Source organism: Sardina pilchardus, chromosome 19 (assembly GCF_963854185.1).
Source record: "Sardina pilchardus chromosome 19, fSarPil1.1, whole genome shotgun sequence".
Classification (NCBI taxonomy): domain Eukaryota; kingdom Metazoa; phylum Chordata; class Actinopteri; order Clupeiformes; family Clupeidae; genus Sardina; species Sardina pilchardus.
The window spans coordinates 14,977,496-14,989,592 of NC_085012.1; the positions used below are offsets into that span (position 1 = coordinate 14,977,496).

Genomic DNA, 12,097 nt, shown 5'->3' on the forward strand with positions numbered 1-12,097 from the left:
TTGACAAGCTCATCTTCATCTGTGCGAGATTTTTGGAGATCAGGTTTGGTCATGTGACTTCACCCTGCCACACTCGATTTCAGAGCTGTTTGACATGAAAACATCTCTCTTATTTCTCAGCAGAGCTTCCCTGTCAGGGCACGAAATAATCAATCAACTCTTCCAGAGAACCACCAGCCGTTAGGGGCTAACGTGCAACAGCACAGCATAGGACTAGACGGCAAATGTCTGTCCATTCTGATGAACTGTTTACTTTCTCATTCTATTCTCGAGACATTTTATTATTTTTATTGTTCCATTGTAGTCTGGAAAACTCGATGCAACAATAAATGTTTGGTCTGAACTGGTTTCAGGCCAGTGCTGTGAAAAGCGTTTAAAGAAAAAGTTGGAAACATTTTAGTTAAAGCTCATGAGTACAATGACCAAAAAGTTGATGTAAGAACTTGTATTACCAGCATCCTGCATTTGTCTTTTACAGCAAGTTTCATGGGTTGAGGGAGCAGCTGAAAGAAGCAAAGTGGTAGAGAACAAGAGTGACATCTCCTGTCGAAATGACACAATGCAACAATTTCACGGAAGTCAAATTTTAGTGGTTGCAGGTAACACACAGTGAAGACATTTAATGACATGAGACATTCAGCGAGTCGAACGGAATAATCAACTTAAAACACAACAGTTACATTCAGTGTAAGAACAACAGAGAAAACAAGTCACGGAAGTCTGAGAACTTATGGCTCATAATAACACATGTTTTGGTCCACAAACATTTGGTTTAAAATTGTGGGAATAGTCCATACCAGTGGAAAACTTCAAAACCAGGGAAATTAAGAAAAAAACCCAACCACAAACTCAGGAAAAAAAGGATGAAGCAAAATGAAAAAACAGCTCAACAAATCAAAACCCCTGAAGTTGCTGAACCATCTCCTCCTCAGTGCTATTAAAAGCACACTCCCCAGACGTAGTGTTTGACTAAGAGCTAAGATAAAGACCCACGCTGCATTGTGGCTGTCTCTCTACCATTATACATAAATATACAGTGCAGCCGAGCGAATCACATGCTTTCGCCAGAGGTCTCTCTGGCGCAGGCCAGCGCTACTGCGCTGAGTGCATTCCTTAGTGCTTATCTCCACCCTGGGCCTCTCCTCTCCTCCTCTCCTGGTTTACACTGCTGGTTCATACTAACCTCCCAGATAGAGCTCCAGCCCATGTGTGTAGCCACGCAGCTGACTGAAGCATGTTCCTTAACTGATCCCTTAATGAACTGGTCTTTGTGTGGGACTAACATCAGCAGATAATAGTAAAGCAGGGGGTTTACCATAATGTTATGTCATATTATTACATAATTGGATTTAAAGTTACAACACGAGCAGGGAAAACAAAAACAGAACATTAACTCAAACCATATATTAGAATATTAATGTACAATCTTTTCAAACACATTCAAATAGATTCCAGATAGTCGGTAGCATGATTTACACTCTCTTTTCTTACATGTCTTATCGTTCACAAAGTGATGGAATGATATTAGTATAATTTTCAGTTTATCCATAGAAAAATATAGAATGTTGAAAAATACTTTTGTTCAGACTCGGGTGCCCATTTCGGCATTATCCAGTGTCAAGCATATTACAATTCTTCTTCTTAATCTAAAGAGATAATAACATATCAAGTGATTGTTTCATTCATAGTGGTTATCCCATATACATCATTCAAGTACTGTAGGATTTATCTGGTACCAAGCACATAGATAGAGCAACATTCACTCCAAATCCCTGTCTTCATAGACTACAGAATACTGTCATCGACTACTTTTCACATTATTATACAATGACAGTAGTTATTTGGTGATGATATACTGTTGATATACAGTGGTCTCATAGACATAAATTATGATAAAAGCTTCGTAATATATCATATTTGGCTTTGTGCTTTGTGCGTTTAGCAGTATTAAAGTAAAGTAAAGAGCACACATGCCAAGTAATGGTCTGGCTTGTTCCAACAGTTCACTGATCCAAATCACAAAACAAGCCACCCAGTGCCTACAATAACAAATTGCATTGATATATTGCACTAATAAATAAATAAATTTCAGATTTAAAATGTGACATTAGATTTTTAAACCCTGTGCTTTAAACCTTATTCAAAAGGTTACAGGGTTACCTGTGCTTTAAACCTCAGTCAAAAGGTTACAAAGTTACAAGTAGTGGATGCAAGCTTGCACGAGTGGACACAAGTGGATACATGCAGGCTTGCTGTGTCACAGAGGGTCAATTTTGAGTTAGTATGACATGTAATGACACAATGAACATTTTATCAGTCTAATCATTTGGTTAATCACATCCGCCTTTCTCTCATCTGCGTTCTCCGGTAACTTAGAGATGCTCCTTCAGCCACTGGATGTAGTTCCGCATGCTGCGCGTTCCCACCGAGAACTTGGCGGGCCAGGAGGCGAACACCATGCACCCGTGGAAGCCGTCCTCGTAGTGGTCCCTGGTGACCGCCACGCCCGCCTCCTCCAGCCGCTGAGCGTACATCAGCCCGTCGTCGCGCAGCACGTCGTGCTCGCACGTCATGACGTAGGCGGGCGGCACCGCCCGCAGGACCTCGTCGTCCGCCAGCAGCGGGGCGGCCCTGACGTCCAGCAGCGCCGGCAGATCCTCCACCACCTGCGCGCTGCCCCGGGCGGGCGAGACTCGCCGGTAGTCCTTGCGGAACGCCGGCTGGAGCAGACGCGTCCAGTCCACCCGCGCCCTGACGGCCTCCGGTACTTTGGTCAGGTCCAGAGCGCTGTGGTTGTTGGCCAGCAGGAGAGGCACCAGGCTGTAGTCGCCGTTCAGATACTCCAGCCAGAAGCGGGCCATGACGGGGCGATACAGGATGGGGACGTTTCCGTTCTGCTGATAGGAAGGTGTGTTGAAGTCCAGCGCTTGGAGCACAGGGTAGATCAGGGCCTGCACTTTGAACTTGGTGGTGGTTTTGCTGTCAGCTGCCATCTGTTTAAAAAGGAGAAGAGGATTAAGGGAACCCTCACTTACCCTGAAGCATCCATGCTTGAGCAAATCAACTGAAACACATCCGTAACCCTTCGAGAATGGACGAGAAACTTTAAATCTCCATTAAATCCCAGCTAAAGTGTGTCTCTTGTCTTACAACGGTCTTTGAAACACATTGTTTCTGAGCGCCCCCGACACCTTATGACCACAAATTAATATCACATATTCACAAATTCACATAAGGGCACATTCATGTGTGTGTATGTGACACTATGATAGTAACAACCACTAAACACATTGACTCCATGTCCATACCTGTTGGACCACAGCAGCTGCCAGGTTCCCCCCAGCACTGTCCCCTGAAATGGCCACCCTCTTCGGGTCCACGGAGTACTGTGCCAGAACCTCGGGCCTCAGGAAGAACGTAGCAGCCTTCAGAGCGTCATAGTACTGCTGGGGGAAGTGGGCCTCTGGAGCCAGGCAGTAGCTAACCGTGATGAAGAACAAAACAAAACAAAGCACAGCCATGACATTCAGTGAAGTGACAAGCCATGAAGTGTGCATTACATGCCCACACATTCCCAGCAGCAGATAGAACAATGTGTACCTGCTGTGTCCCACGTTCTCATAGAACATGCTACAGAATGACACTGAACAAGGGCTCACAGATAACACTCATGTGAGTATGAGTATATGTATGAAAACATCCACAATCTGGACACCGTGGGTTTAAAAGTAGTGCCACTCATCCTGATAGCTTTCAAGAGTACCAAAGCAATAGTAACACTTACTCAACAGATACAATGACGGCATCCAGTTCTTCTGCCATGTTCCTGCACAGCAAGTCATACGACCGCATTCCTTTCACAACAAAACAGGTATTAGATAAGGTATACATTACAAGCAACTGGTCTTGTGACAGCTTGCTGTGTAATTACAATGTTTGAGCTTTGGGTGGAGTAATGCTGCTGTGGCATTGTGTGTCAATTGTCTTCAAATGGAGGTGATTAATTCCAAACAAACAAAGTGTGATTTGATTCAGGGTGTGGAACTAGATGAGCCAGTAATTTCAAACATGCACTAGTAAGAGTAAGAAGGCACGCACGCACACACACACGCACGCACGCACGCACGCACGCACACACACACACACACACACACACACACACACACACACACACACACACACACACACACACACACACACACACACACACACACACACACACACACACACACACACACACACACACACTCAACTTACGTCCACTACCCATGGCCCATCCACCTCCATGAAAGTACACAACACCTCTCTTCAGATGGTGCTCCTTCACTTGTGTGGTCGGTTCAAACACACGAGCTGGCACACCAGCAAACGCGGTGTCGGTCACCCGTACTGTGCTACTGGACTGAGGACCCTTCACCTCCACTTGGGTCACAAAGTAATTGATGACATGAATGTGGTGGCTGAGGCCAAGGTCATGAGCCAAGTCCCCCTGTATGAAAAGAGAACCATATTCATTTAAACCAACGATTTTATAATCTAGAGAAAGAATGTCTAGCCGTACAGCATTTCACATTTTATACACACGAATTAAATCGAGTAAACAACGCACTCTGGATTTGAGATATCAGTTCCCTCTGAATAACATCTTATACTGCTTTGTGGTGTCACACATAGCACCTGTCGTCGAAGAGGTTACACATCTACACTTGCTGTAATCGATATTTTGGTTGACACTGATTTGATCTGCCAAAAAATTACCTAGGAGGATCGTAATTATCGAAAACTTGAACTTAGGTGAGCACTGCCCAGTGTAAAGCGGAAAGAAAACAATCACAAAAGAAAGTTTAGAGCATTTGATCGTAGCCTAAATCAGAAACGTGACAATGGTTAACAAAGACAGATGAGATCTAACCTATCAATCACTCAATCCAGTACTCTGCTGGTGAAGACACTCTGAAGTGAGTCGTTGTGCAGTAACACAATGACAGTAGAGAGACTGACTTAGCCTAACAGTAAATGTCAGTGCAGCAGTGTCTTACCATATGCATGAAACTCCGGAAAACAGCATCTAGGATCATTAGTTTCCATGGCTCGCATATAGTATTAGGCAATGGAAGGTAAACATAGTACGCAGCTGCCACTGACAATAACAAGGTAGCCGCGAGAAACGGCTTCATTTTCAGAATCCCAGTGTAAAACCAGCCTTGATGGAACAAGGCGTTTCGGTAGTCAAATACCTAATTGAGCGCTGCGCGTAAAGCCATCTGTAGCCTAGAATCCCAGGTTATGAAATCTGACAGTACATTCAAAATAAGAGTCCTTTGATAGCGTAACAAGAAATATGATCGACGTAATCACACTGAAAAGTGCATTTGCGGGACGATTAAGCAAAAACAATTATATTAATGTGGTCTTTTAATTGTCGACGCTTTGAGCCTTGAGCGTAACCCCGTGTTTTGCGTAAGGTGTTTTGTAAACTTGCCGTCGTGAATGAAATAATAAAATGCTAATCTAAAATTATCTATGTCCAACAACTACCCTATTTCTGGAGATGTTTAGACTTCAATAATGATGTTTCACCTTATTATCCCTAAGCAAACTGAAATAGAAATCAGGAAATCAGGTCACATTTGTTTAAAATAATGAAGTGTCCCTTTTACTTTGAAATGGTCTGGGTATGGAAGTATGAGTGGAGGGCCCACCCACCAAGTAGGCTGGGCCTGTTCTGACCATTGAGAGCATTTGTTTTTATACTGTGACATGTTACAGTAAATTTGGCTGAGAAGGCCCGTATGTTCATCATCTTTTAAAACTTCGGTGCACATCCTGCGCTTTCAAGGACAGTTTTTGAACAGTTTTTGTGTAATTGTACTGGTGTGTAATTGTAATAGTACATTTTTATTGTTATATATATATATATATATATATATATATATATATATATATATATATATATATATATAATAGCAATGTTTGTATGTGTTGCTTTGCCTACTGCCTAGAAATAACCTACCAATTGTTCGCCTTGACTTTGATTGGGGGGGACTCACGCACAAGGAAAATCAGTGCCACGCAACTCTTAACTAGCCTATAACGTTGCGTCCTCGTAACTAGCCTATAACAGTTTGCCCTAATCTGCAAATAGTCGATTTAAAATAGATGGTTAGGTTCAAACCGTGTTATCCCAACGTTGTAGGGTGGTTCTAGTGTAGATGGCTCAGTCGCAGTTTATTTGGGTTCAAGCTGACATAATGGTGGAGAGGTCTACGCTTGGATTTACTTCTAAGCACCACAAGATGTCACTGCCGACCAATGTGCGCCCTGGCACTTCCTAGGCTGTGTCATCATTGCACATTTCTCTTTTGGTAGACCTAGAGTAGGGCAACAACAATTAGCTGAGTCCTACATTCCAAATAACTGTCCCCACGGGAAATACTGATATGAGCCTGCCTGTTGCATCAAGTTCTGCATTATTGAAACGTGGCAAAAATGGTTGACCCCTCAAAGCATGCATATGGCAGAGGCTCATTTCACGGACCATAATCTAGCGGGCAATTTTCCCTTAATCTAGCTAATCTAGCATCCCCCCTCCATAAAACATCTAAATGTAGCCAGGGAAAAGAGGCGTGAGCGATAACACCATTTAATGTAATTGTAAAATCTGAGGAGAAGTTACAACTTAAATCTACTGTAAAGTGGGGGGAGAAAAACTACATATAGGCAAGAAACAAACTGAAAATATATAATACATCTGAAGCCGCGTCTGGTATTACTCCTGAATCTGATCAGAGGCTTTCATTCCTCCTTGAAGTGTGGAGGTTCACATCTGTGCAGACGTCACGCCTAAATGCAGCTGTGCGGAAAGTAGGGCAAACACCACAAATGTGCGCCTGTGTGTGGTTAGGATCCTAGAGCGCGGGCGTGAGGGACGTGAGTCGTCTTGAATGTGCCGTGTCGGTGCAGCAGTGTCAGTCGTGTCGCTATCCCCCATGGCCTACCAATACCACTCACACATTGAGCGGCATCAAAAATGTGCAAATTAAAATGTGCAAATCATAATGGAAATGGTTGGACTCCTGTCTCCTGTGTAACATGCCAAGAGACTGCATTTGTGATTCATCTCGATGCCAGCCTTTCAGTAATTTACTCTCTGATGATTAATCTTTTTGTAATTAAAATGTAGCAATTGTTGCTAAATTCCCAGTTTATTCTAGACCATTGTATCATATATGCAAAGCATTTTTGCGCAGAAGTGGGCTCTCCGGATTTTTCTTATAAAGCTTACGCAAACAATATCATGAGTTGTGTAAAGATCTTTTCCACAAAGGGTACCCTTTTCTTTAGTTCTTCCATGCCTAAGCTATGCTTTATGATAATAGAGACTTAAAGTTAACATACAATTTCCCCAAATAAATTGCGTTCAGTCTTATAAATGTTATCTATTTCCCTAGGATCTCCAAGAATGGGAACCACTAGCTGAGGTAGGCTACTTGGTATTATACGGTAGAAATGGGCATGACTACTCCCCCATGTGCGTTGACACATAATTGACATGGCGGAATCCCACACTGGCTTGGACCGTGGTAGACGCTGCAGTCTGGGAATGGCTACATTGTGATTCTAGATTGGGGAAAAGTGGATACACACCTCGATCGTCAAAGATTTTGTAATTCAAAGGTAAGAAACATGCGTTGTGTTGCTTTTCTTCTTGGGCAATGTTCAGACAGTTCATGTGACCTTTATTACTTTGAAAGTTACAAAGTTGCAGAAAATTGCTGGGGCGAGAAGACGCCGGTTGTCTGCCTGGATGGAAATAGGAAGTATTGGCTTTTAGTGGAAAACGAAAGTTTCTTAGCCTTCTCTTGGCGCATTCGTTTAGTTTTGAAATGAATGTTTTGCATTGACAATTACATTCTGATCTTTGGGGATATTTAACCCTCTTTTATCGTACACTTTATACTTTATATGGTCGTTGTTAATTTGTTTCCTTAAACGCTTTGTGTTGAGTGTTGTGCGTCAGAGTTTTGGAATCCAACCTACATTGTTGCAGCACGAAATCTTACTGACAACTTGTATTTTCTGTAATACTCGATACTAGATGTGAGCTATGTTTAGACAGTAGCATTTTGGGCATGATAACAATGCTTCACTTGTCGAAATTTCTGGAATCGGAACCTGATCGGTGTTGCGAAACTTAAGTTAGTCTCCATTCTTTACCAAAACCAGTGCTTATTTGTAAATTAAGGTAATCAATTGCAGTTATTAGACTTATAGCACCAAAAGTTTTCATAGGATACTGGAGTCAGAGTTGACACGTCAAATGCCCCCTATCAGGTTTGCCTATATGGATGGCGTTAAGCCAATGATTAAAGTGCCGTATTGGCTAACCATAGTAGCCTACGCGCCATGAGACAGACAACATCATCTCCATTGGCTTTGCCGTCATTAAGATTGTGTAGTTTGCAGATCTCTTGATATCGGATTATCGATTTAATCGATTATCTTAATCAGATGTCTGACATCTCAAATAGGACAATAGCATACAGAGCGAAGTCTGAAAGAATGGATAATTATTCTAGATTTGGGTGATGAAATCGAAACGCCGTTTGTGTTGGCATGTTGTTAACGCTTTTCAGGCGTCTTCTGCTAAATCTAACTTCCATCTCGGTGGCAGTTTTGAGAGCGCGAAATGTTCGCATAGGCAGAAGAAATCTGATCCCAAATATATGACGTCAGATGAAATTCCAAAGCGAGGGAGAGGTGAACCGGACTGACTCTGGTCTTGAACTGGAGTGCTATTTTAATTGTTTTGCTGAATGCTGATATCACACCTATAGGCCTATACACACCAGTTTCTGTGTAGACTGTCATACGCACGAAGACAGCCTTTGGGTGCGATTTAAAGGTGCGTCTGCGTAGTTTCAAAGTGGCGAATAAGACAATGGGCAGCCTATTTATAGGCCTATCTGCCAATTATTTTGGAGCAAGTAGAAAATAGAACTGATTATTACGGATGAGGGACCAGAGTCTTGCACGGTTGTCAGGTAGAGTACTTTTCAGATTGGTGACAGACAGCCTTTGTTGCCTTTTTTTGTCTCAGCTGTAAAAGAATGCCTTGCATTCACGTAATTCAGTGTTATTTTAGTGCTTGCGCAGTTGTCTGGCATGCACCCCCTCCCTCCAACAAACATTTCCCTCCCCCCTCTGGACCTTCCTCCCAACCCTGGAAATGACAGGAATGTTAAGCCTCTGGTGTTATAAAATAGCTCTATTCTTGGGATCAACTGCCCTTAATATAACGAAAGCACCAGAAATTCCTCACACTTTACCTCAAAACTATTTTTGAACTGTTTAGGACATTAAACATTAGTGATGATTCCCCCTGATTATTGGATCATCTCGTTTGACATTAAATTAAACTTTTAACTCAATCTTCCACAGTAGTTTGAACACTGATCAAGTGAGAAGAGTGGCATTCCCGTCTTTGCCAGTATCATATGTTTTGCACCTGGGTTATTGTCATCCCACAGCACCCCCACCCCCTACTCCTTCATGCCCCCACCCATTTCTCTGGGGCCGCAGATTCCCTGCTGTGTCGACACTTTGAAGTGTGCTGATGTTATCCACAAACACAACTGGCTGAAATCCTCTGACATACCTTTTAATTGGGAAGGAGTCAGGCACTGTGACCCATCTGTCTGCATTGATCCCTGCCAGGGATTTAAAGAGGGTTTGCTAGCTGTCATCATTGAACCCATGCTGATGTTGTATCTGTTTTGCAGTGTTATCGTTAAACACAGCTATCCCTGCAGGGCTCACTTTGTGGGTTGGAAGATTTTTTCCCTCTCTCTACTTTAAAACTATTTGCACATTTGGAGAAGATTATAGAGCACTGCAGTCTGGTATATAAAGGTTTTTGATGGTAACACATTCACATACCGATTAGTACAGAACAGGGACATGGTACATTGAGGTAGAAGCTGTAGAATCTTTTTTATTATTATTATTGTTTCTGGACACATTTGTCATTTTATATGTCTTACAAATTATTAGGTCTACTGTTGGCTCCATATTATTAGTGAATGGAATTTTGGACTGTTAGTGGACACATACCAAAGTATTGTGGAGGTGGTACTCTGCCAACCAACCATCATCGTATAGGCTAGTGCATCTGCATCTGTTTGTGTGGATCTTTACTGTAAGTCGATATGGATATAGGCTCCGCTAAATTAATCAATTGCTTAAGTGTACTTTGTTTTCTCTTGACTCTGGTAGTGATTTAAAACTTGCATGCACACTAGTAAATGTGTACATGAAATATTGGTGTTTCATGGATAGTCCATACGGACCATCTTCGTAACAATATTTGTGTCATGCGCATTGTTCAACGACCCAAAAGTTGCCACAGGGGCCTACTTAAGACTTCAGGGAAAAGAATCTCAACCATTTGCTGAGCTGTCCCTAAAGGGTTTCTGCATCCAAAGCACACAATGAATGCATTACGACCCCCTGTTGCAACAAAAAGAGGCCGGATTCGGATGGGATGATATCTTGTCTGGACACGTCTGCGTTGAAGGAGACTCCCTGATAGGATCTCACCGCTGGCCTCCCCCCTCTCTTGTAAAGTGCTCAATTGCAATGCAGTGGGCCCTCAGTGTGAACGACCCTCCTTTTCTTTTGGGATGTTTGTTGATCTGTTTTGTTTTATTGAGCTCTTGTTTTGTTCCCGGGGTACGCAGTGGGTAGACAAATCTTTCACCAACATCTTGAAGTGAGTTAGAGATGGGCCTTGCAGGGTGCATTGGCTCTCAAGGTGTTTTGAAACCAGGAATAGTTGGCTAGTGAGGGTACCAAGCATATGTGTGGATGTGTGTGACGTCTTATGTTTTTCATCTCCGAAAAGCCGAGGGAGCCCTTTGAACTGTTTGCGTGGCAGGTCGGAGGGGGGCTGCCCTGCTCTGGGTTTTGCCCCTGGATGGGAAGCGTTCTCTGCCCTTATCCGCTCTGACGGCCCAGGAGAAACATGGAGCAAATCAGCAGTGTTTGGGCCCCCCAATAACACTACCCACCCCTAACCATTCCAACCCCTTCCCCCTAAGACTCCAGTTAAGAAGACACGTGCACGCATACACACATGTGTGTGTGTTTTTGTGCACAAGACAATCATTGCCACACACACACACACACACACACACACACACACACTCTCTCTCGCACAAAGACCAATTTTTTTGTAAAATGTAGTTTGAGGCCCAAATGAGGATCAGGAATTTGACCTGTTGACCCCCTAAAGTAGGAAAGAGAGTAGGGGAGAGGGGGAAAGAGAGTGTCTTACAGTGTTCGTGTGTGTGTTTGTGCGCATGTGTGTGTAAAAGAAGGAGGAGCCAGTTAGCGTTTTTCAACACATAAACACATCAGATGTCGGGCCAGTGCAGGGGAGCAAAGTTGTGTTATTCCTTTAGGATCACAGATGCTGCCCTATGGCAGTCACTGCCCGTGGTGGCCTGGATCCCCCCGGGTGCTGACTGACGTGTTGACACAGCTCCTGGAGAGAGGGTCGTCACTTGGGCAGGGAAGCGGAGCCCTTGTGCGCTTCGGCAAGCGCTCGAGCCCAGGCGAGCACGCTCTCGTAGTTTGCGGCCACGTTTTTCTATTTTGAATTGCATAATTACATGATGTGAAATTTAATTTGAGCGCGGCCACATGATATTACTTAGCCTGATTGTTCATCGACGGCAGAGGGGCCCCTGACGGAGGCAGAAGTCACCGCCAGTGACGTGGCATGATGTGATCAGCAGCATTTGCTTTGAGTTTTCGCATTAGTCAACAGTCTCCAACAGCTGCCTCATCCTACATGTCTCTCTCACCCTGTTTTTCTTCTCTTTTTTTCTCTCTCTCTCTCTCTCGCTCTCTCTTTCTCTTTCTCTATCCCTCCCTCCCTCACACACTGGCACTAGTCACTTTTTTCGTCCGTCCATCACTAGCAGCCTGCTTGTGTGTGGTCGCTTGGACGTTGCATCTTTTTCCTTTTTTTAAAAAAAAAACTGTTTTTATTTGCGCTGGATGACCCTGATGCATTTTCCCGTCTTGTTTTGAA

The 12,097-nt window shown here is 43.4% G+C and overlaps 2 protein-coding genes across 2 annotated transcripts in view; one reads left to right on the forward strand and one right to left on the reverse strand.

Annotated features, from left to right (window-relative positions):
* Positions 1-568: 568 nt before the first annotated feature.
* On the reverse strand, positions 569-5,286 carry LOC134066286 (neutral cholesterol ester hydrolase 1). Its single transcript, XM_062521572.1, has 5 exons — positions 5,040-5,286; positions 4,258-4,489; positions 3,785-3,854; positions 3,309-3,480; positions 569-2,993 (listed from the first exon to the last, which is right to left on the reverse strand). Exons 1-5 carry the CDS (start codon positions 5,175-5,177, stop codon positions 2,373-2,375), a joined length of 1,233 nt encoding a protein of 410 aa, XP_062377556.1. The 5' UTR covers positions 5,178-5,286; the 3' UTR covers positions 569-2,372.
* A 2,268-nt stretch (positions 5,287-7,554) lies between these two features.
* fndc3bb (fibronectin type III domain containing 3Bb) overlaps positions 7,555-12,097 on the forward strand; it is a 59,193-nt gene continuing 54,650 nt past the window's right edge. The window contains exon 1 of the mRNA XM_062521166.1: positions 7,555-7,677. The gene's annotated coding sequence lies outside the window, so the exon portion shown is untranslated. The remainder of the gene's footprint in view (positions 7,678-12,097) is intronic.